The sequence below is a fragment of the Conger conger genome, chromosome 5 (genome assembly GCF_963514075.1).
Source record: "Conger conger chromosome 5, fConCon1.1, whole genome shotgun sequence".
Lineage (NCBI taxonomy): Eukaryota > Metazoa > Chordata > Actinopteri > Anguilliformes > Congridae > Conger > Conger conger.
In genome coordinates this window covers 39,887,958-39,912,568 of record NC_083764.1, presented here as the reverse complement: position 1 = coordinate 39,912,568, position 24,611 = coordinate 39,887,958, and the positions used below count along the sequence as shown (strand labels likewise).

Below are 24,611 nucleotides of genomic sequence, written 5' to 3'. Positions count from 1 at the left end.
TGTCATTAGTCTCTGAGGCCTTTTGGGAACAAAGGGATTTCTTTCCAATTACCAAAGAATGTGATGTTTAAGATTTCTACTTATTTGCTGATGACTACTGTCTACATCCTGTCATGTTTACCACATTCCTGCCTTCTCCATGTGGACCTCTGGAAAACCATTGTTGGATGAACCAATAACGTTACCTTCCTCACAGAACTTTTGCCAGTAAAAAGGGTCTTAGGTTTCCAAATGTTAGGTAAATTTATGACACTCCACAGATGAACAGTGGCCTTCAGAATTATTGGCACCCTTAATAGAAATTGAGAAAAAAGGCTGCATGGAATAAACAGCATGGATAATGATCTATATTTTATGTCAAATCGTACAGGAATACTATATATTTTTATTTCATGTTTCGATGCTTTGTATTTAGTCATGTCATTTTTTTTGTGAAAACCACTGGTGCCAAAATGATTACCCCCCCCCCCCCAAACAAATATTGTAAATGAAAGCAAACAAAGAGAAATTGCAATCCAATTTGACTTTCATTTAGTTAATCTCAGTCTAAATTAACTATATTTTGTCACTCCATCACTTCCTGTTTCACTGGAGTATAAAAATGAGGTAACAACCATGTAAAATCCAAAATGCCAAAGAACTGTCACACTACTTTACACATGTAGGAAAATAAAGCTTTAACTGTATTATTTTTGTAGTTTTTTCTGCTTATTCATCAAAGGTGCCAATAATTGTGGGAAATGTGGACTGTAGAGGGACCATTTGGTGAATTAGTGGAATGTGATTACACCTCTGATTTAGGTATTGAGTTTAGATCTCTAAGAGGCATTACCTCTATCTGCTCCCTAGATAGTAAGTCAGTGTAAACTCGTGGAAAATAAGGTAATTCCAAGAATTGCCAACATCTTTGCTGGCTCGCTTGTGTGTGTGTGTGTGTGTGTGTGTGTGTGTTGCTTTGCAATTGAGTTGAGTAGAGTTTAGTTTTTTTACAATCACTTTGACACTAATTTCAGAACCTTGAGGTCATTTTTCAAAACTCTAAACACTTTTTTTCAATTGCTTGGATACAATATACATCAACCAAAAGTAATTTGTTTGCTGAACCAAATCACTTGTTCCCAATGACACTTAACTTAACATCAAGGTATTAGCATTTCAAAATGAAATACACACATTACATTTTAAAAACGGTCTTTTTGTTAATTACAATGCAACTAACTTCTAATGTATCCAGTGCAGACTCCTAATGCATAGTTTTATGGAAACCGATTACTGTGACAGCATTCCATGTTTAGATCATAAATGTTTTAGGATAAAGAAGTGGATTGTGTTAAAATGACTTTGGAACATGATCAGTTTTACCACATTATCATTGGATGTAAAATTTCATCATCACCATCCTTTATCACTGGGATATTCAACCAGAGTAGGCAGATGACAAGTGGGGTACCACTTAGCCTAAGAGGTGGGCAGGGGTGAGGACACTGCAGTTCAGAATTTTGCAGCCTAGCACAATAGTTCATTTAAAGCACACAATGCACCAAAACTACTAAAACAAACCAAACATGCAAAATCAAAACACCAGCACTAATTTCCTTCCTACAAGTTTTTTTTTTTTTTGCAATCATAGAACAATGATCTAAAAAACACTAACAACCAGTGACATTACAGTAGATGCACTCTTTTCTGTCAGTTATTTGCAAATTAGGCTGTATAAATGTATAGATTTTTTGATGGTTCAGCATGACGGAGAAATTATTTTTTGTCAAAATGTTTTTCACAGTTTGGTCCACATACTGTGTAAGAAGACTCATCTAATGGCTAATCGTCTTTCACACCACAAAAATGGCTATGGACACAATGGTCAACTTTCAAATATGTCTCTTCTTTATTAAGGTCTCCTCTATCATTCTGTGTTGGAATTATGTAATAAAAAAACAAATGCTTCAGTCTGAGAGCATCAGATGTTCCCCTCTAAGACAAGCATACTGTGATCAGGTAAAATGGGCCTCCTGTTCAGCTAAAATGGGCCAGTAAAACTGGACAGCAAAAACATAATTCTGAACTATTTTTAATTTCATTTTTAGTTGAACAACGCATCATAACAAGAAATTGTGTTAAAAAATGTATGTGTGTGTGTGGGTGTGCTTGTGTGCGTATACACACGTCTGATTTGTGTGTGTAAATGATGTGGAGGTGGATCTGTGGGTGCTCAACAATAGAAAATATTGAAATAACATTAAAACACAACAGCAATGACATGAAAACGCACAAATTACATGAAAAAACTAAACTCATTGTTTGAACATGTGTGCGTATGTGTATGTATATGCATGCGACTGTGTGTGTGTGCATGCTTGTGTGGGTGTACATTTATTTATAAAGGTGCTATGTCTACACAATACGACTACGGCATATCCAGGCTTGAATCTTTTCAATAATATTTGAATAGGTTTCAATAAGAGGAACCATTCAAATATCTGCTGAAAATCTATACAGAAGGTGGCCCATTTCATCTAACATATTAAACTAAAATAGGCCAGTAACTAAAAATGCATTTAATAAAAAGTTTATTTTGAAAAATATCGCTATTTTTCTGAAAGAGACCATGAAGACACGGATCATAAAACTTTACTTCTCAATGTTCATTCGTTGCTTATTCATATATCATATCACTGAAAGCTAGAACTTAGCATGTCAGGGCACTTACCAAGCCGTTTTCTTAACCAGTCTACATATCAAACGTTGCCCCGTCATCTTTAGCAACGTGAGACCAATCAAATCAGTTTCTACGTGTCAAATATATTGTAGCAACAGTTAGATTCTTTTCATGGATTCCCTATTAAATATTAAAGCGCTAAGACGCCCCAACCTTTTCTGGCCCATTTTAACAGATGGCCCAATTTACCTGACTTCACCCTAATTTTTCAAAACGTCTTTTCCTGAGGGCTTTTAGTCCTGTTGGTCAATTTGTACCTGCCACCACTGCTAACACTTATCCAAAAATCAACCAACCGTTCCCCTCAAAATTGCTGTTTTGTTTAACAATGTCCAACAAGGAGCTAGGTTGCTTTAAATACAGTGCCTTAGTAGCTACATGCACGCAGTGTTTTGGAACATACTTCCCCTTCGGATCATAGACACCATCATGTTCCCAGGCAGCTGTAGTCTGGGCTAATGGAGGGGGAGCGAACACGTTCGTTCACACAGCTGGGACCAGGCTGTGAACGGAACAGCTCCCCACCGCCGCATTCCACTTATTAATATGGACGCAGGATCTCACACCGGCATAGTTGCCCGTCTCCTCGTCCCAGACAGTTCCCAAAACGGTGTGAGGAAGTAATAATGGATTTCCTCCTTCTTCCACCCGACCTCTGATTGGTTCCCCCTGTGTCTTATGCGCACTGAGCCTCCAGAGGTTCCAGGGAGGAGACGATCGGTGTCTGAGGAGTTTGGAGGCTGGGAAAAGTGACCGCAAAAAGAGATGGTTCTTCCCGCAGAAGCGATGTTCGTGCCAGAGCTGGCGCACCTTCGTAAACTCCGGGAGGACTGAGTAATGGAAATGGTTTCAAACGCAAAATCAGTTTCTATTGGCTATAACTGGCATTCAAACGTCTCTTAGAATAATAACTTATCTTATGAAAGGAACTAGACCAGTCATTGGTAAGTGATATTTTCCTTGTGTGCATGAACGTGCACGTGTGTTTGTTTACTGGCAAATGCAGCTGGCTTTTGTCCATTTTGACCCCACTGGTGTGTATGCTGTCGGCTAGTTGTGTACACCCAGACAAGGTAAGAACATTTGAAGGAATTTAAGAAAACAAGAGAAAACATAGCATTGTGTTGAAGCCAAGTTGGATTTTACAGCTAAATTCAGCATCCAGGCTGTTCTGCAGTTCTTTAAGATCCTAATATGGTATGGGCATAGCCGAACATCACCTTGTTTAAAGTATTTATGAGACATTTTATTTCTCATAGTTTCCAGTAAAAGGTGGCATTCTCAATAAAAATCAGGGAGCGGAACTACAGTTTTATCAAAGCACACATGGGCTCATGTGATCAGTGTTCAAGCGATAGCATCAAAATGTAGTGGTTCTCACTCGTTACATGTATGCACAGTTAAAAGTTTTAAGTTCTTCGAAAATGCTTCTATTAAAGTAAGAGGTTTGACCGTGGAAATGGAGCAAAGTTTGCCAACATTGCAATCTAACTACCAGACAAAAGCCTTGTTGTTATGCAGCACCCTTGTATTATCATAATCCTCCTTTACATGATATGCATGTTTAAATTATCTGTAAACCTGTAAGCCTCTAGACCACAGGACCATTAGCTTGCTGGAATCAACAGTATGTCCTTGTGTTAAAATGCAAATCCATTTCACCTCCACATACTTGTATTGTATGGTCATTTGTTTCACGTTATGGCAATTCAAAAAACCAATGGAAGGTTAGTACGGAAATGGAAAATACTATACAAGCACATGCTGTAGTTATATCTGGCAGTGTGCAGTGTCCACTGATGTGCGTGTCCTGTTAACAGAGCCATGGCTGAAAAATAAACAAAGGAAGGTATGTGGAAGACCTAGCTCATGTACCTGGTCTCTTGTTGATAAAATGGAATGGACTAGTTTGGTGGCCCAAGTGTTTTTGGGCATTTCTTGGAATTTAATTTGACTGTTGTAGTTTTATGTAAATGGTAGCTTGTTATGACAAGTATTATGGGCTTGGAGGGGCCAACAGTATGGATTGTTTATGGGCCAGAGCTTTTAACCAGGGGGCTGCAAATTTAAATCTCAGGGACTGTGCCACTGCTATCACTTGTTCTTCACCTGTTGTTCTAAAGTGAAGATCTATCTGTTTGTTGAATACCTCCAATGGGAAATGCGTAAGTCGCAAATTAATTACATTCTCAATGTAAAATAATGGCTTCCCCTTTCCCTAAAGGTTTACCCTTGAATGAGCTTCTTTATCCGCCCTATCTATGCTCAGGTAGAATTTACTCTCTCTGTATTCCAGTTCTGTTGGGCTGCAGTGTCAGAGAAGCACAGAGGATACTCAATTAATAAAGAAACTGGCGCCTTTCGTCTTGTTCACAAGATGAAAGAGGGACATAAGGGTGTACATCGCATAATGAGCACGAGGTTAGAGGCCATATTTTGTAGTCTGCTGGGAACAAAGCTCCCCCCTGTGTGTCTCTGGTGCTATTTTATGTAGTCCTCTGGCTCAACTCACCATATGGCGCAAACCTGATGTTAGCACTAGGAATTTTCTGCATTTGGAACGCAGAGTTCACCTCTGCTTCCCTTGTTCCAGAATGGCATTCCTATGAATGTCCCCACGAAAGTCCAGGTGACAGATAGATTTGCAAATTGATTTATACAAGTATACAATTTCAATACAATCCAAAAACAACTTCTTTGTCTTTCCTTCTTCTTCTTTTCTTCTCCTCCTTCTTCTCAAAGAGCATTAACACAGTAAAGTGTTGAAGGAAAACATTCCTTTTTGCTAAAGGTGGCATAGCACAATACATTCCAAATGTTTGCCATAGTAAAAGATCACAGTTCCAGGCATCTGGAGTTATTTAAGAGAATTGCTGTGCTTCATGTCTGGCTTTGATGGAGGCAATAGGCTGGAAGAAGGTCTGAGGCCCCATGTGTTCTCTCCGTGTGAGGCTGTGACGCTAAAGCTTTAGCCTTTAAATCTTTCTGTATGCAGTCCTTTATGTGCTATAACTAGATTGGTTGTTGTGCATCCCATTAATGAAATGTAGCCGGTATTAATACACTCGGCTGAAGGGGACAGAGGGGTTTTTGTCTGCCTGGAACTCCTGTACACAGTCCTAGCATGATATTCGCGGCCACATAATCCACTACAGAAATGAATAATGGGAAGAATGAAGGGCCCTGGTAGAACGACCCTTGATTTTTAAGGACTGGGTTCCATGAAAGGGGGTTTGTTTGGGCAGCGATTTTGTCCGAAAAGCATCGCTGAAAGGCCACAGTTCTGACATGCTGTCTATTCACTGCTAAAGGCCAAGCCCAATGCTATTCGCTCGCCTCTATCCCGGTGATCGGACGACCGCCAGTTCTGAGCTGAGGCCACGGTCAACTGTACGGTCGCATGAAAAATGACCAAGTGACTCTTTTTTTTTCCAGATGTATTGGAAATTATGATGAAGCCTGCTTTTCACAACAGGGATTGGTTCATGGTACCCTCCACTGCCCCAGTGAATGACGCACTGGGTTTCGGCCTGCTGATTTACTGAGCGTCCTTTGACTGGCTGGTGATCACACTGGCTGTTTCTTGCTCTCTCTTCATTTAGAGGAGATAATGCAGCAGGAGGTCAGGCCCCTTTTGGCGATCAACATCATCGAGCAACTCCACCGCCGATTCGCCCTACTTCCCGGTGAGCTGGTTTTTTAAACTACGTCTTTTTATTGTTTTGTTTTAGCACTGCAAGCAATATTAAGCCTGGTTTCAATCAACATTAGTCAAAAACCTTTAACCATCATTAAATGCTCAATTTTCTAATCACAACCACATTATGGCAAGTTAGTTTTGGTGAATTTGCTGAACACATTAAAAATAATCTGAAATACATTTATGAGGCTCATTTTGATGGAATTCAGGCAAATCTCTGATCAAATTTTCATTTCAGTTGAGCAAATGGATTCCTCTGGCGAGTATCCTGGTCATTTCTGTTTTTCATCATAAACTCCAAGTTGCATGTATTGAGGATAATCTTGCTGAAAAAAACTTTAATAGTATTTTCAAAAAGAATGTTTCTAATGTTCTTCAAGGAGCCAAGCTTTAGATTTAGTTACTGTGTCTATTCTGTCCTAAAGCACCATGCTTGCCGTAGCATTGATTTATCAATTTAAACAAGCATTCCTTCTGTTGTTTGTTAAACTTAGGCAGCATTAACAGTTGGCCTGTGTGAGAAATGAACAAAAAACATTTGCAAAGGCATTGAGTCAGACTTCTCAATCTTCAATCTCTTAAATATTAAAGTGCTCCTTTGTAATTTCTTGTTCTGTATGTTGCAATTGTTTGATATGCCAGTAATGCCACATCACAAAGTATTAATTAATAATGAGACATATTCCACTTTCCTGTGTTGGTGATGTGCCTCATACACACATGGACTCCCACACAGGATGCATTTGAATGAATTATGGAGAAAACTACTAAAATATTTAAACAGTGTTAAGCAGTAGATCCCACGTGACAGAATTAAGAGAACCAAATTTGCATCGCAAACAAATATATACAACATATGTGGATTATTTAGAAGACTCATTAGGAAAGTTGTAATGAGTCTTTTTTGTTGTTATCCTCTCAATCTGCCTGGTTCTGCTTAAGGCTATGCTGGGGATACAGCTGGTCCACTGCTGCTGTAGTGTCCATTGTCTAACATAAAATGAACCCAGCACACAGCCCAGTCTATGGCATTTTGGAAATTTTGGGGCTTCCCCCAAGAAGGAAAAATACATACATTGCATTTATTGTTCAGTTTTTTGTTTTTTTCATTCTTTCTAATTTGAATTCTGTATTTATTTCTGTTTTTAATAATTTGTAGCTGTTCTCATACAGTAGCCCAGGGACCACAGTGTCGTATTTCGTTCTTTTTTTTCTTTTCTTTTTTTTAACCCTGTAATGAGAAGAATGACAATAAGTACGACTTGAACACATCTTTTCATTTTAACTATGTGACTGTAGTTAAAATGATAGTGACAGTACTGGCACAAATTATGGACAGACTGCATTTCACGATTAATGCAATATTTTGGAACAGTAATATTTTACTTTTGTAATTCATTTAATAATCAAGCAATAATTATTGCACCTACCATTATGTATTCATACCAACATCATTGAGCAGGCTTATGTATCTTACTGTTAAGAGAACTAAACTTCCAATTTCTGGAAGTACTGTACAAGTCACATGCCTCCTTAGCTAATGGAAAGTCATCCTATTGTGCTCAATGTCAAAGAGACCAATAAACAACAAGCCATGACGGCAGGCTACTTCGTTAAGTAGCCTAAAAATACAATTCCATTACGTGGGCCATGCAAATAACCAATGAGTAGATTGCATGCATCAACTGTCCATGTCAACATCAACTGTCCATTTGCATTAACGCCAGCTTGTTAATGCAAATATTTAATCAGCCAATCATTTGGCAGAAACTAAATACACACAGGTATGCAGACATGTTCAAGAGGTTCATATATTTTTCAGACCAAATATCAGAATGTGGAAGAAATGTGATCTAAGTGACTTTGATCGTGGAATAATTGTTGGTGCCAGGCAGGGTGGTTTGAGTATCTCAGAAACTGCTGATCTCTTAGGATTTTCACGCACAACAGTCTCTAGTGTTTGCAGAAAATGATGCGAAAAATAACTTCCATTGAGCAGCAGTTCTGCGGGCAAAAAGGCGTTGTTAATGAGAGAGGTCAGAGGAGAAGGGCCAGACTGGTCAAGACAGGAAGGTGACAGTAATGCAAATAACCACACATTACAACAGTGCTATGCAGAAGAGCATCTCTGATTTAGATTTTGAGGTTTGATCACTGCCCCCCACCTGCGGAAAACGGAAGGATACGATGTGTGTTCAATGGTTATAGTTCCAACCGCCTAACTCTGCTAAAAACAATGTCTCTTGTTTTAAAAATGTTTTCCCGTACGTGTATTTCAAATACACATGATAAGACTTTAAGGTGCTGTAAGGCGTATTTCACTTTGAAGGAGGTAGGCTACTGACTATAGGCTTCGAGTCTTTATGCTGAGCTAACACGTTATGCTACCATGGAAACCGAGCCAGTGAATGCATAAAAATGAAAATGAAATCAAACATCTCGTTTAAGTCTGGGTCGGAAGTCGGAAACAAGGTATATTTCCCAAGATGTTGCTGTATTCCTTTAATCACTGTTTAAGGCCAGAGGATAACAGTATAGAGGTCCAGCCTAGAGGCTAAATCAGCCCATGCTTAAATTTGCTTATGCAGACCTCAGCGCTGCACAATAAGTTTTGCCAAGAAGTTTTGATCATATTATTCCAGGGAAACCCCTGCAATTGGTTTATGCTAGCTACATCATACTAACCTCATATGGGGACCAGTAAAGGCCAACAACACACTAGCACTTACTTCTTGTAAGTTTTATCACCACTGCTTTGAAGTTACAAAGTGGCCAAACTGAAACGTGTTAAACAACCAAGAGGAGCCTATTGATTTAGAATTTCGAAAATGACTGGAAGCAGAATAGCAGTGCTGAAGCAAACCCCACATTCCTAGTTTGCTTCAGTATCTTCACCTTCCCCACCCCTGCCAGACTCAGAGGGAGTGCTTTTGAGTGTATGGCCTGCTATTCAGCTAAACGCTCCCCCTTTCCTCACACCACTCCAAATTCCAATAGGATTTCATTCTCAGCCATCAGCAGTCAGAGCTGAGTAGTGAGTTTGTGAAAACTGTACCCAGAATTTGAATTGAAAGTGGAAAGGGTTGAAGTAACTGCACCTTGGAGTACAGAAAACCCAGGGTTAGCGCTTAGGTTAGCTCGTCAACCAGCTCGGGCTATATTTTGATGGTATATGGATATCCAGCAAACCGATACGTGATACCCAACATAAAATATTCTTGTATGCTGATGATGTCCTGTTACTTGTTAATGATGTTACCACTTCGTTACCACATACTCTGTCCACTTCTAATGAGTTTAGTGCTGTGTCAGGATACAAAATAAACTGGACAAAATCTGCAATGATGCCCATTAACTCAGGAATAAGTAAAAATGCCCTACCCTCACATATACCAATAGGTAAAGACTTTAAAGATCTTGGTGTCCATATCCATCCCTCGCAACAATTTTCTAAACATTTTTAAAATATAAGATGAATCTATGATTCCACTTTCCCCCACCAGGTGAATATTGCACCAAAGTTCATACTCGGATGTAAAATTTTATTTGGGAAGACAAACGTCCCACAGTTAAACTAGAAACCATACGACTGGAAAAGTCATCTGGAGGGCTGTCCCTCTCTAATTTGAAATTATATGTAGGGTCTTTTACAATTGCCCAAGTACAACTTGGATAGATTCTAATGCATCAGTCTCCTGGCGACCTATTGTAGCAAGCCTGGTATATCCCCAAAGTATATTTAGCTGTGACCAGCTAAATTGCGTTTCGGGCCAGAAAATCCAATTAAAAAAAAGAAGCATACAAAGATCATCTGCAAATGGAATTTAGAAGAACTGAATTGGACTGGGAGATTTGGTTTTGGTCAATAATATCCAACCTGTCTCTGTGTACACCAGGACAAAGTCAGTCCTTTCACATCCGCTGTTGTCCACTGTTCTCACCTGCACACATGCTAGCTCACGACAATCCTTGACATTACAAACCGATAGCTGAGTTCACAATTTGTATTGAACCAAAGCAATCTTAGTATCAAAATAAACAAGACTCAAACCTCAAAAGTTTGTGGGGAATGGCTAACTATAACACTGGACAACAACCTGCACCCTGTCAAAGAGAATGTATCAAGGAGCTAGCACCGTGGTTCAGGGTGTCCTAGGTTACTTGTTTTACTGAGTGAGCCATGTCTGCTCAAGTCTAAATCTGTTATCTTAGCCCAGCTAACATAAGACTATTCTCATGTTATGCAACACATTCTCTGTCTTTACCTCTGGAGCCCAATTGCCACAATGTATAGAATTCCTGCAAATTAGGGCTCTGCATACAGTTAGGTCCGGAAATATTTGGACAGTGACACAATTTTCATAATTTTGGCCCTGTATGCTACCACAATGGATTTGAAATTAAATAATTGAGATGCAATTGAAGTGCAGACTTTCAGCTTTAATTTGAGGGTATTTACATCAAAATTGAAGGAAGGGTTTAGGAATTGCAACAATTTTCATACATAGTCCCCTCATTTCAAGGGACCTAAAGTAATTGGACAAATGAATATAATCATAAATAAAATGTTCATTCTTAATACTTTGTTGAGAATCCTTTGCAGGCGATGACTGCCTGAAGTCTGGAACCCATGGACATCACCAAACGTTGGGTTTCCTCCTTTGTGATGCTTTGCCAGGTCTTGACTGCAGCTGTCTTCAGTTGTTGTTTGTTTGCAGGTCTTTCTGCCTTAAGTTTTGTCTTAAGCAAGTGGAATGCATGCTCAATCGGATTGAGATCAGGTGATTGACTCGGCCATTGTAGAATATTCCACTTCTTTACCTTGAAAAACTCCTGGGTTGCTTTCGCAGTATGTTTTGGGTCATTGTCCATCTGTACTGTGAAGCGCCGTCCAATCAACTTTGCTGAATTTGGCTGAATGTGAGCAGACAGAATGTTCCTATAGACTTCAGAATTCATGCGGCTGCTTCCGTCTTCTGTCATATCATCAATAAACACTAGTGACCCAGTGCCATTGGAAGCCATGCATGCCCATGCCATCACACTGCCTCCACCATGTTTTACAGATGATGTGGTGTGCTTCGGATCATGAGCCGTTCCAAGCCTTCTCCATACTTTTCTCTTCCCATCATTCTGGTACAGGTTGATCTTAGTTTCATCTGTCCAAAGAATCCAGAACTGGGCTGGCTTTTTTAGATGCGTTCTGGCAAACTCTAATCTGGCCTTTCTATTCTTGTGGCTTATGAATGGTTTGCACCTTGTGGTGAACCCTCTCTATTTGCTCTCGTGAAGTCTTCTCTTTATGGTAGACTTGGATAATGATACGCCTACTTCCTGGAGAGTCTTCTTCACTTCACTAGATGTTGTGAAAGGGTCCTTCTTTACCATGGAAAGGATCCTGCGATCATCAACCGCTGTTGTCTTCCGTGGACGTCCGGGCCTTTTTGTGTTGCCGAGTTCACCAGTGCGTTCCTTTTTTCTCAGAATGTACCAAACTGTTGATTTGGCCACTCCTGATGTTTCTGCTATCTCTCTGATGGATTTTTTCTTTTTTCGCAGCCTAAGGATGGCCTGTTTCACTTGCATTGACAGCTCCTTTGACCGCATGTTGTGGATTCACAGCAATAGCTTCCAAATGAAAATGCCACACCTGAAATCAACTCCAGACCTTTTACCTGCTTAATTGATGATGAAATAACAAGGGAATAGCCCACACCTGCTCATGAAACAGCTTTTGAGTCAATTGTCCAATTACTTTAGGTCCCTTGAAATGAGGGGACTATGTATGAAAATTGTTGCAATTCCTAAACCCTTCCTTCAATTTTGATGTAAATACCCTCAAATTAAAGCTGAAAGTCTGCACTTCAATTGCATCTCGATTATTTAATTTCAAATCCATTGTGGTAGCGTACAGGGCCAAAATTATGAAAATTGTGTCACTGTCCAAATATTTCCGGACCTAACTGTATAAGCTAAAATAAGGTTGGTGTACCATTACTAGTTAGGCCTGAGAGAGAGGGAAAACATGGAATAGATTAGATGATTTGCCAGGTTAATAGGAAACAGGTGGAATGGATTTTGGAGGTGAGGCCAGCAGGGGACAGCAGAGTCATTGCCCGCATATTAATACAGCTTTCTGTTAAAAATCCATTTTAACCTAAGCCTAGCCCAGCCTATTTTTGAAAAAAGATACACCACTCTATTTTCTACCGCGTTAGCTTTCAAAATAACCAGCAATAAGAACATGCTCTTCAAGATTGTTTACAATCTACGCATTGCACATGATTTCCACTCCAGTCTATTTTGTGAGTGTGCAAAATGTAGTAACTGCTTAGTAAAATTGTATGCATCATTTAACGTGATGTGAAGAAGCTGCGTATTAATTTCCGATTGATTACTCAGATCGTTGGCACTCTTGTTACTCAATGAAAATTAAAGAAACGGTTGAGATCAGTTGTTATTTTAAAGGAAACTTTTGTACCCCACTGATTTTGAGCTCACAAGACGCCACTGGTGCCTAGATGTAATTTTCTGTTTGCGAACTCATATGCTGAGTAGCAGTGTATTTGATTTAGTCCACTTTCCAACATATTGGTGTATGAAGTGTTAGTCTCTTTGCTTTCATTTGCGTTTTCCTTTGTTCAATTTCAATCTGGATATTCAATTTGTTAACTCCGCAAGCTAGTCACGTATGAAAGTTGTTACATTTGGTGAATATATGAATATGGGCCTAAATTTGTTGTTTATTTATTGTTCTAATTATATTTCTAAAACTTCTTTATTTGCTGTATTAATTTTTGTGTTAACCAGGCTATGTAAGTGGCATCTCTGCCGCTTAGCATTTTATTGATGTGTTGGCATTGCTCTGCAGCCAAAGGTTCCTTCTTGTCCCGTGTGCTCTATAGCCTACAGTTCCAATCTCCATCATTGATGTGTTTATTCTACTATGCTGTGTGTATCTAGGTACTGGGTATTCACACTTGACATGGTGTCAAAGATGGCAACACAATATACCCTGTTTATCTGTAGTGAACATGACAAATATAAAAAAAAACTGTGTGCAGTATAAGCTCAGAGATCCAAACCTCAGAGAAATGGATTGACCAATAAATTGAATGCAGTATAAAACCAAAATTACTATATAAAATCTTTATAAAGCTTGTCATATTAGTCCATGAACATAAAACATTGTATTAAATATTGTACAGTCTGGTTATATATTTTTTTGCGACAGTAAGATTTTTGCATATTGCATTTTAAACTTGCTTAAGCATAGAGTCTTTATGCTATAAACCTGCATGCATTTCATGGCTAGGTGGCTGTACATAAATACAAGGCCATACCAGTATTCCACAGTACAATTACAATTTACACTGACATTACCGTGTTGTGCATCTCCACCTAGTGGTTGTACAGTGGAAATTACTAGGAACAAACAAACTGAAAGCCCGACCCTTTCCAAAAATGATCCATAGCAGAATTCCAGTAGTCAAATGAATTCTCGCCATGTTCTAGAGAACAAAGTTTTATCTTCTCACTGTATATCATATGACATTTGTATAATCTGTTCTGTCCTGGCCTAAAGATGTATTTGAATGGAAATATGTCAGTGTTTGTCAATGGCTTTGATAATGAAATCAATGTTCGTTTTTTTTTCCCTTGACAGACACAATACAGTGAGTGGAGCGATAACCAAAATTTAACAAACTATCCAAAATATCTCAAAATTAAGAAACAAATGGCTGCATTCATTTTGAAGTCAAAGTTCATGACAAATGTCTTCTGAATCCGGGCCTTCATGTTCCAAATGTGACTTCACCACATAAGATATCTTATATCAGTCAGTAAATATGATGGCCCCATTCCTTGTTTAAATTACAGTGTTGTGAAAGTTTCAATAGAATAAGGAACAACTGTGGTTTCTTTTCTGTGGTCTCATAGGAGGAAGAGGAAAGGACGGCGCCCCCATAATCACGCTCCCAGAGTTCTCTGGCTTTGGTGAAATCTCAGAAGACGACTTCCTCAATGTTATCGCCTACCTGATTAGTGTTCCCAGGTAGGACCCCCATTTCTTTCTTAAGCTCTCCAAGGCTTAACTCAACTTCGAAGACTCAACCGGTTTACCTCAGAATTCCCCTGCACAATGTATAGTTAAGTTGTGTTTGGTACTTGTGACCAAACTCTGTCATTGAGCTGATCATAGCTGCTAAGAAGGGATAGCACTTCACTGTTTGTTTATATATGCTTCTAGTTGTAAAACCCTGTCCCTCCGTGTAGGCTCTTCCATTTAAGTAGTCAAAGGTGTATAAGTGTTGACTGTACTAACTGAACTAACTGAAGTGAGACGACATGGACATGGCTGGTCTTCTGCCCAGGAAAGACTGGAAGGAATATGGGCATCAACGCTCAAAGCCACAGTCTGGATTTAAGGCCTGAAATATGATACAAGTACAAAATAGATTTCAATCTCTTTGGGGTATTCTTGGTAAAATAAAGGTGAAAAAAATAAACTACCACTAGCATTGGCTCTTTGGCACAGCGAGCAGTTAAAAAAAATCTGATGTGTTTCTAGTACAAGGACAAAATAAATGAAACCTAACAGGATATAAAACACGCCTGTACAAAACCCATCCTGCTGAAATGTCATTATTTCTATGGTGTGAAGTCACTTTCCTATATGCTGTCTAACCCTGCTGAAAATAAACTGCTTTGAAACAGCTGGTAGCTGGCTGATAAGCTACCAGCTCAGAGAAGCTACCAACACTAGCTGGTTGACCAGCTCATACCCAGCTAGATTAGCTTTATGATCAGCTTGACCATGCTGGTTAACCAGCTTATACCTAGCTAGACTAGCTTATGACACAGCTGGATTTTACAGTAGGGTGCTCAATGAATTTTCATTTCCACACACCTATGTCTCTCCCTTTTTGTTTGCAGGCATGAAGCTGCGGGCATTGGTTTCATCGTTGTCATCGACCGCCGCAGGGACAAATGGAGTTCTGTGAAGTCCTCTCTGGCCAGAGTAGCGGTATGTAGCTCCAAATCTATCATGCTGACCCTTTCCCAGCACTTGTGCGTTCACAGCCTGTGTGCAAGTGCCGAGGTAATTAAGTCTATGGAGAAGAAGCACAAAAAATCCATTCAAAGATGTAGCACCTATGTGAACAAATTCTCTAAAGCGCCAAGCAGGGATTCCCTTGGTGATGAGGTAAAGGCCTTTTCTGGATCTCACATATATGTCATGTGTCTGATTCTATTCTCATACTAGCACATTTGTCCGTGTTGCAGGGATAATGAAAATATGTGAGCATATTACTGGTTATAAACTGTTTATGTACCGACCATATGGTTTTCTCAAATTACCCTTTTTTCTAGCCATGTGTTTTGTTCTAATGTGTCTCCCCTTGGGAAATTGGCATTATTTTGGCCTGAGTTTAATCAGCATCATCCTCAACTTTGATGCCATTCCTCTCGTGCTGTTTGCGTTTTTTTTTTTGGCCTGCAGGGGGCATTCCAGGGACACCTACAGCAGGTCCTGGTGTTGCGGCCTTCCCGATTCATTCAGAGGGCTATTGCTGACATTGGCATCCGACTCCACCGGGATGACTTCAAAATGAAGGTATTGTCATTTTGGTGATAATTGATTTCCATACTTGTAAATTAATACTATATATCTTCAACTTTCATCAATAAGTGTACTCATCCAGATATCTATGCAAACAAGTTCCTCACAAAGTAAACCGCAATTCAAATAAAGAAGAAAGTATACAAGTATACAAAAAAAAACTAGTCGAGAAGATTCTAAAAAATAAATACAATAATCACAATCATAACATCTTGTATACTATATATTCATTGAGGTCCATTGTTTGAAGTTTTTGTCAAATACCAAACCCCCATCATTACATTACATTACATTACATTACATGGCATTTAGCAGACGCTCTTATCCAGAGTGACGTACAATGAAGTGCAAATCAAACACAAGTGTGCTAAGAGGACCTGAGAGGACAGTACAGTTCCGAGTCCTATTGTAAACATACAGATAATCAGAACCCTTGAAGAGTACAAACAACTTCCAAACTAGCATACCACAGTTAGCAGCTAGAATACCCTGAATACAACAATACAACAGCCAATAAAAAAACAACAATATCTATACAAGTAACAATATCTATACAATCTATACATAAGTGCCATTACAGTCTAAGGCTAATCATGGTGGTGAGTTAGGGAGGGAAAGATGTAGCCTGAAGAGATGAGTCTTCAGTCTGCGCTTGAAGGAGGTCAGAGACTCTGCCGTTCTGACATCTACCGGGAGGTCATTCCACCACCGTGGGACCAGGACAGACAGCAGTCATGAGCGTGAAGTGCAGGTGTGGAGAGGGGGAGGCGCCAGACGGCACGAAGTGGCAGAACGGAGGGGTCTTGTTGGTGTATAGGTCTTGATAAGGGATTGAATATATACAGGGGCTGATCCCTTAACTGCCTGGTATGCGAGCACCAAAGTTTAAAATTTTATGCGAGCCATAACAGGCAGCCAGTGGAGGTTGCTGAGCAGGGGGGTGACATGTGAATGTCTGGGAACATTGAATACCAGACGGGCTGCAGCATTCTGGATCAGTTGTAGGGGTCTGATGGCAGATGCTGGAAGGCCAGCCCGCAGAGAATTGCAATAGTCCAGGCGGGACAGGACCATTGCTTGAACAAGGAGCTGAGTGGAGTTGGTGGTGAGAAAGGGTCGGATTCTCTGGATGTTGTACAGGAAGAACCTGCACGCCCGGGTCACCGTAGCGATGTTCTCGGAGAAGGACAGCCTGTTGTCCATCGCCACTCCAAGGTTTCTTGCACTAGGGGATGAGGTCACTGTTGTATCCTCTAGTGAGATGGAAAAATCGGAGAAGGGAGAGGTTAGAGCAGGGATGAAGATTACCTCCGTCTTACCTGGGTTGAGCTTTAGATGGTGGTTGCCCATCCAGCTCTGGATGTCTCTCAGGCAGGCGGAGACCTGTGTGTCTGATGGGGGGAAGGAGAGAAAGAGTTGGGTGTCATCGGCATAACAATGATATGAGATGCCATGAGCAGAGATAACAGCCAAGGGATCTTGTGTAAATGGAGAAGAGGAGGGGTCCGAGGACTGAGCCCTGAGGGACTCCTGTAACAAGGGGGCGAGGGGTTGACACTCCTCCAGCCCAGGACACCTGGGAGGACCGCAGAGAGGTCAAGAAGGATCAGGACAGAGGAGAGAGAGGTGGCTCGTGCAGCCTGAAGGGACTCATTGATGGAGAGGAGTGCCAGGCCAGGTCTGAAGCCGGACCGGACTGGCAAACCAAACACATTAGACAATTCCACATGCTATTTATTATTGATAAGCAGGCTTAATCCTTATTCATAAGCATACTGAATAGTAATTTAAAAAATGTGAGAATGTATTTAGATGCTCATTGATAAAATGGGGTCACTCAATGAAAATGCCTTACAAAATGCAGAGAAGGTGAGGTCCCCTCACGCTTGTTTTGCCACCCACATGTTACAAAATGAGGAACAGTGGTTGCTTAAGCAATGGCATCTTTAAATACATTATGCATATATAACCGTGAGTTTTAACACTTTCAAGTGGTGGTATATCCTGTTATCATAGTAAACATTGCGCAGTGAAAAATGGCTAACCTTTCAATGAAATTTAAATTTAATTGAGCAATATAGGAGAAACCTGTCTCACCTCACCATAAACAGGAATATCAGCTTCATGGATATAATTGAACACTGTGCTCATGCATTCTGTCAGTTTGACTCAGGGGAAGTTACAACACCTGCATGTGCAAAAATATCTGTCGATTTGCTGTCATGTCGGTTTCTGTATTTCCTTCTCCTTCCTCTGTCCTAGATTGTCATGCTGAACTCACTTTCCGACCTCCACGTTCACATTGATAAGGCCCAGCTAACGCATGACTTCGGGGGAACCTTGGAGTACTGCCACAGCCGCTGGATCCGCCATCGAACTGTGAGCTAGAGCGACAGTTTTCACGCTCTTTTACATTATGTTACATTTATTGAGCAGACTTTAGCGGTCCAAAGCGCCGTACAATATGTGTATACCAAAGGTCATGGTAACTACAGAACATGGGTCTGATAAGGTAGGATTTGCATAAAGTATTATCCTACCATGAACATCATATCTAGTTCACATGCCAAATATAGATACATTTAAATATAGGTAAATCTTTAGATTACAGTCAGATTTGCAGAAGCTTCTGTGGACAGCTGGGAATTTTCCAGTTTTGTTGTTTCTTACCAAAACATATAGCAATACAACGGGAATTTTGTTTTCCTTAACGTTGATGAAAATGAAATATTTCATGACTTTCAGCAACCTGGAGGAACATTACCTAGTGTCTGAAGCATGAAACAATTAAGGCTGCTTTGCTCATTGAAATGATAAATCAGCCATTTTCTGCTTTCAGAGCTTCATTTTCCACATGCATTCCACATCATTCCGGAAATCTTCCCCTCACTCATAGAAAACAGGTTGATGGAAGAAAACCTTTGGGAACTATTGGGAAGCATTTGACATTGATTTTACACTGGCCAGTTTTCAGGAAATTTCGTGAATGGTGCAGTGTGTATTTACTTAATATACTGTATGTCCTTTTTGTGTGGTGTTAAACAGCTTTGCTCTTTATCATACATGTATTCATGGGTACTTCTTTATTTGGAGTCAGTTAGATCCTTCCACAGTTTTGGCCCCATTAGGTCATACCTTCAAAATGATGGCCTTGCTACTGCCAATACACCGCACTGTGTATATATATATATATATATATATATATATATATATATATATATATATATATATATATTCATACTGATATGCGCTCATGGAGCCCTTTATTAGGAACATTTTTCCTTCATTACAATTGTTCATATGATTATCTAATCAGCCAATTGTGTGGCAGCAGTGTAATGCATACAATCATGTAGATACGGGTCAGGAGCTTCAGTTAATGTTCACATCAACCATCAGAATGGGGAAAAAATGTGATCTAAGTGACTTTGACCATGGAATGATTGTTGGAGCCAGACAGGGTGGTTTGAGTATCTCAGATACTGGGATTTTCACACATACTAGTCAAGCGTTTGCAAAGAATGGTGCAAAAAACTGAAAAAAATCCAGTGAGCAGCACTTCTGCAGACAGAAACACCTTGTTAATGAGAGATGTCAGAGGAGAATGGCCAGACTGGTCAAAGCTGACAGGAAGGTGTCAGTAACGCAATTAACCACACATTACAACAGTGGTATGTAGAAGAGCATCTCTGAACACACAACACATCATAACTTTAAGTGGATGGGCTACAGCAGTAGAAGTCTAAAAAATATGTCTAATAAATACCTAATAAAAATCCACACATGCACTGTGTGCACAGAAAATTTTACTGAGACCTAATTGTGTATGCTACTTCTGACTTGATACCCTGTTTGATTAACTGATCAGTCTGAAATTCTACTGTACGTAAACTCCTGTCCTCTGTCTTGATACCTGATACCTTTGCAGGCCATTGAGAGCTTTGTGGTGACAATGAGGTCTACAGACCAGATATTGCAGGACTTCACCACTGATCTAGCGGACATCCAGCTCCCTGATGATGCCCAGTGCACCAAAGACCTACTGGCCACCCACACTGTAAAGTACAATAAGTTGAAAGTACGTAAAAGACTGTGCCTCTATAAAAACTTTATCAGACATTGCCGGCTTAGTGTATTATTAATCCTTTTCTGTAACAAACATCTCAAAAACCATTACAATACTGTTGTCTTATTTCTCATTTCACTCAGGGCCTTGTTTCTTGTATTCATAAAATATTTATAAATTATAGAAATACCTCTCTTACTATAACTTTTTTTAACAGACAGCACCATATTTTTTAATTGAATTTAGATAAGGATTGAAATGTTTCCATATTTTATTTATTTATACCTTTAGCCATAGACACCCAGAGATGCAAATGCAATGGTAATTAGCACTGAAAAATAAATGCCACGATTTTCACAAGGTGAATGCAAAATTGCCATTGGGATGCTGACGGCAGAATTATAAATGTTCAGGGTTTTCAGACACTTTGGTTTTCAATCTGCAGTCAAAACACAATTAAAAAGATGCATTTCTAATAGTGACATCTACCTACTGTGCAGTCCATAAGTATTTGGACTGTGGTACAATTTATGTTCTTTTGGCTTTATACTCCAGTCCATTGGATTTGAAATGAAATAATGAATATGAGGTCAGATTGTGTGGGTCAAGTGTAGACTAACCTTTAATCTGAGGGTATTTATGTCCATATTGGGTGATCCATGTAGGAATTGCATCCCTTTTTATACATAGTCCCCCCATTTTAGGGGACCAAATGTAATTGGACAGTTGGCCTCTCAGTTGTTTCTGATTTGTTAAGTGCATTTAATCAATTCATTGGTAAAGGTCTAAGAAAGTCAGTTGTTGCCGATTGTCAGAATGAGGGCTAGCTTTTTTGCCAATGAAAGTCACGGAAGCCATAGGCGGAGAAATATAAAAATAAATTCATGTTTCACCAGTATTATGAACCATGTTACACATGACTGACAACTTCTCAGTTACCAGTCCAGTCTAGTGATTGAAATTACAGCATGAAATTACATTAAATAAATCATCTACTGTCCTTTGTCCAACAGTCCACTATTTCATGGATCACTCCGCAAATATGGGTAGATCTATCTCGTTCGGGTTATGTTTCTCTAACAGGCTGATAGTGAAGATATAGAGGCCTTCCAAGGGGAGGTACCTCACCTTCTGAGTGAGGATACACTGTAAAAAAAAATCATGTAAAATTACATTAAAATACTGGCAGCTAAATTAGCCAGTATTCTTCTGTTTTTTTTACAGTGCCTCTACCGTAATTTATTTCAACAGTTAATTACTGTAAAATGTATTACAGTACAGTTGTTCTAGTGTACTTACTGTAATTTAACAATTTAGTACTGTAAAAATATACAGTAATGTTCTGTATATAAGCTTTGCAATACAGTGTACCAACTGTAAACTAACAGGTGATTGCTGTAAATATACAGTAATGTGCTGTATATACGATTTGCATTACAGTGTACCTACTGTAAACTAACAGTAATATTGTTTCAGCTTTACAGTAGGATACGGTCAGCTGTTGGGTTTCCATTGTACTGTGTATTACTGTAAAATTAAAGTACAGCAGGATAATATGATTTTCTTCAATAAGTCAATGATTTTAAAAAGTGACATTTCAAATGAAAAACTCCTGAAAATTGCTAGCATAGAAATGGATCAGACAAGAGATGGCCTTACAACATTTATTAAAGCCAATGCATATTACTCACCAACATTTTTTTAGTAATGAAATGTAGTTCAACAGTTTAAACACAAAGAGAAAGATTGTTTCCTGAAGAAAAACAAATATTTACAGTTTTTTTACGTTTCACACTTGTCTCAATACCATGTCCACTTTTTCTAAACACTTAACACATTCACCATATCATTAGACTATGTGAACTAAACTGTGGATATTTTTTGCATTGCTTTCATACTAAAGGCATTCAATCGCCACTTCTTCCAAAATTCATGAATACCTCTCTCAGTCAGCAAAAGTTTGTACAAATACTGCAAATTTTGCAGACATTTAGATACTCTGTTCAATCAGTTGACTTTCAGTTCAAAACCCAATAAAATTCTGATCATTGTGGAAGGAAATATGCTTCATTTTGGCAGATAAATGAAAATACTTCAAATGCTTGAAATACGTAAGACAGATCATTCTGATTTGAGCAGAAAGTTTATTCAGTTTATTCAATTTTTTTTTGTTTGCAGCCTTGTTACCATCAATACAAAAGTGATCATACTTGCATTGAAATGTGCATGTATATAGGGTAAATATAGATGTAGTTGTCACTGAAGAGATTTTTCCACTATTACTGCTGTATATGTACTGCTGAAACACCTGGCTGTCATTTCAGTGAACAACCTACCCAGGTGTTTGTTGTTTGTGCCCCGTTACCACATATAAAAAAGGGGCCACCTTTGGATTGGCATTTGCATTCTTTAGCCTTGGTGGGGAAAATGGATGCAGCCAGAGGTAACAACAGAATGTTTCCGCAGGTTGATCAAAGCTCCAAAGAAGGTCACGGTGCTGCACGAGAAAAACAAAGGCGATAAAGATTTTTACAGTTCTGGAGTGATCATATATTTGTGATGTACTCTGATAGGATAATAACATGAAACAGAGGGAACAGATTACCAGTCAAATATTTTGATTTTGCTCTATTATGCTAGCTAACAATAGCACTGTGCTTCAACAAATGACCGGAAAAGCTAACGCTGGTAAACCAGACTGGAAGTCAGAAATTGCGGGTAACGTTATTTAGCTGAAGTAACGGTACTTGGCTATCCGGCTGTTTTATTGTAGCCTAGATCTGCAATATACAATATTCGCCAAACATTCTAACTGAACCTGAATCGTATTCCAAAGCTAAAAGCAAGCAGCATATGCATGTGATTTTCCTCCAGAAGATGAACGGAAATATACAAGTTAATGTTACTGCTTACTGTGTACAATAAACAGTGTGAGCTAGCCAGCTGCGTTACCTGTTGGGGTTTTCGTTCGGTCTAACGTTACTCAGTGAAGTGCAGTCTCCAGAAATATTATTTTAGTAACTCACCAAACTAAAGAGGGGTTTCCAACGATGAAAGCCTTTTCTCCGTCGTCGCTGCAGTTTCTACTCTTCACATTTTGTATAAATAGCAAAACAAATCACTTAACTTCACCAAAGTTGGTGAAAAAAACTCTGTGGGAAAAATACAGGTGTGAGTCCACAGTTATGGGCGCATTTGGGCGGGCTCAATCAACTGTCTTCTGGTAAAAAAAACAAAAAAACAAAACTGTATTGTACTGTGTAGTTGTAAAATTTCACAGTAGCATGCTGTTTACGGCAAGTCATGCTTTTGGCGCCAAAAAAGCGCTGCATTTTACAGTATTGTACTGTACTTAAGAAAAACTGTACATTACTGTTAGAATTTGGCCCTGAGCAATGAACACATTTTTATTTTTTTAGTTTTTATTCAGACATAAAGTAAAGTAGTTACCTGTAAATATGTTTATATTTAGATTTTATTCTTGATTAAACAACAACACAATAGCCAGATACATCATGGTTCAAATCTCCAAATCTCCAGTGTTTAATTTCTGTGTATTTGTTAAGGAACTGAACTCATGAAAATGTTCCAGTTAGGGTTAGGGTTAAATTTTCTTTAGTAAATATAGATATTGTCGAAATGAATAAAATGTAAAAAGCATCAAAATTTTGTCAAGAATATTTGATAATGAATAGTGTAGAAATTGAAGTGTGCAAGAAATCTGATCTTTGGTTTTTAGTGATACAGTTGTCAGTGATAGAGTGATACTTGCACAACTAACATATTTCTTCTTACAGGATGAACTTAATCTTGCAATGAAACAAGGAACTACTCTCATTTCTTCTATCAAAGAACATCCCTCCAAAAACACAAGCTATAAGCTTAATCCTGATGAGGAAGAGAGTATCACAACAGTTGAAAGGTTTGCTAACTCAGTGTTTCATTTACTTCTTATACTGTTCATTTGGTAGATGTTATTTATTAACATGGTAGCTTCACAGTACAATATGTTCATTGATGTAGCATATGTCACTGTTCTCCCCTGAGAAATGTAAATTCTGTCACATTTGATTCAGGTTGCTGTCACAGTTGGAGGAGAAAAACGCTGCATTTGAAGCTTTGTGGTTAAAAAACCGTGTGAAACTAGAGCAGTGCCTGCAGTTGAGGAAGTTTGAGCGAGACTGTAGAGAAGTAAGCACTAGATTTGTATACAAATGGGGTGTTGTCACAATTTTAAATGAATGAAATGGATGTATGAGATTCCATAATGAAGAAATGTAATCCATGGCTAAAGAGTGGAGATAGGAACATGTCCCTTGGTCTTGAGGTTGCTGATTTGTTGCCTTCTTCCACAGGTGAGCGCGTCATTGGACAGTCTAATGAGGGCACAGACGGCCTTCTTGGACTGTGGTGGCTCCACCGGTGAAGCTGAGAAGCTGATACAGGAACTGAAGGCCCTTAATGAGAAAGCTCAGGTCAGTTCCATTTTACCTTGGAATGT

The 24,611-nt window shown here is 39.1% G+C and overlaps 1 protein-coding gene across 3 annotated transcripts in view; it reads left to right on the top strand.

Annotated features, from left to right (window-relative positions):
- Window positions 1–3,295: 3,295 nt before the first annotated feature.
- Window positions 3,296–24,611, top strand: part of LOC133129821 (guanine nucleotide exchange factor DBS-like) — a 100,551-nt gene continuing 79,235 nt past the window's right edge. For 2 of the 3 annotated variants that reach the window (XM_061244163.1, XM_061244164.1), the window contains exons 1-10: window positions 3,296–3,663; window positions 6,322–6,405; window positions 14,361–14,475; window positions 15,357–15,447; window positions 15,925–16,038; window positions 18,307–18,423; window positions 19,973–20,122; window positions 23,908–24,032; window positions 24,187–24,301; window positions 24,466–24,585. In XM_061244163.1, coding sequence (XP_061100147.1) covers window positions 3,639–3,663; window positions 6,322–6,405; window positions 14,361–14,475; window positions 15,357–15,447; window positions 15,925–16,038; window positions 18,307–18,423; window positions 19,973–20,122; window positions 23,908–24,032; window positions 24,187–24,301; window positions 24,466–24,585 — 1,056 coding nt within the window. In that variant the 5' untranslated portion in view covers window positions 3,296–3,638. Of the gene's footprint in view, window positions 3,664–6,321; window positions 6,406–14,360; window positions 14,476–15,356; window positions 15,448–15,924; window positions 16,039–18,306; window positions 18,424–18,476; window positions 18,557–19,972; window positions 20,123–23,907; window positions 24,033–24,186; window positions 24,302–24,465; window positions 24,586–24,611 lie in introns of those variants that run through there. The other variant, XM_061244165.1, reaches the window with a different exon arrangement.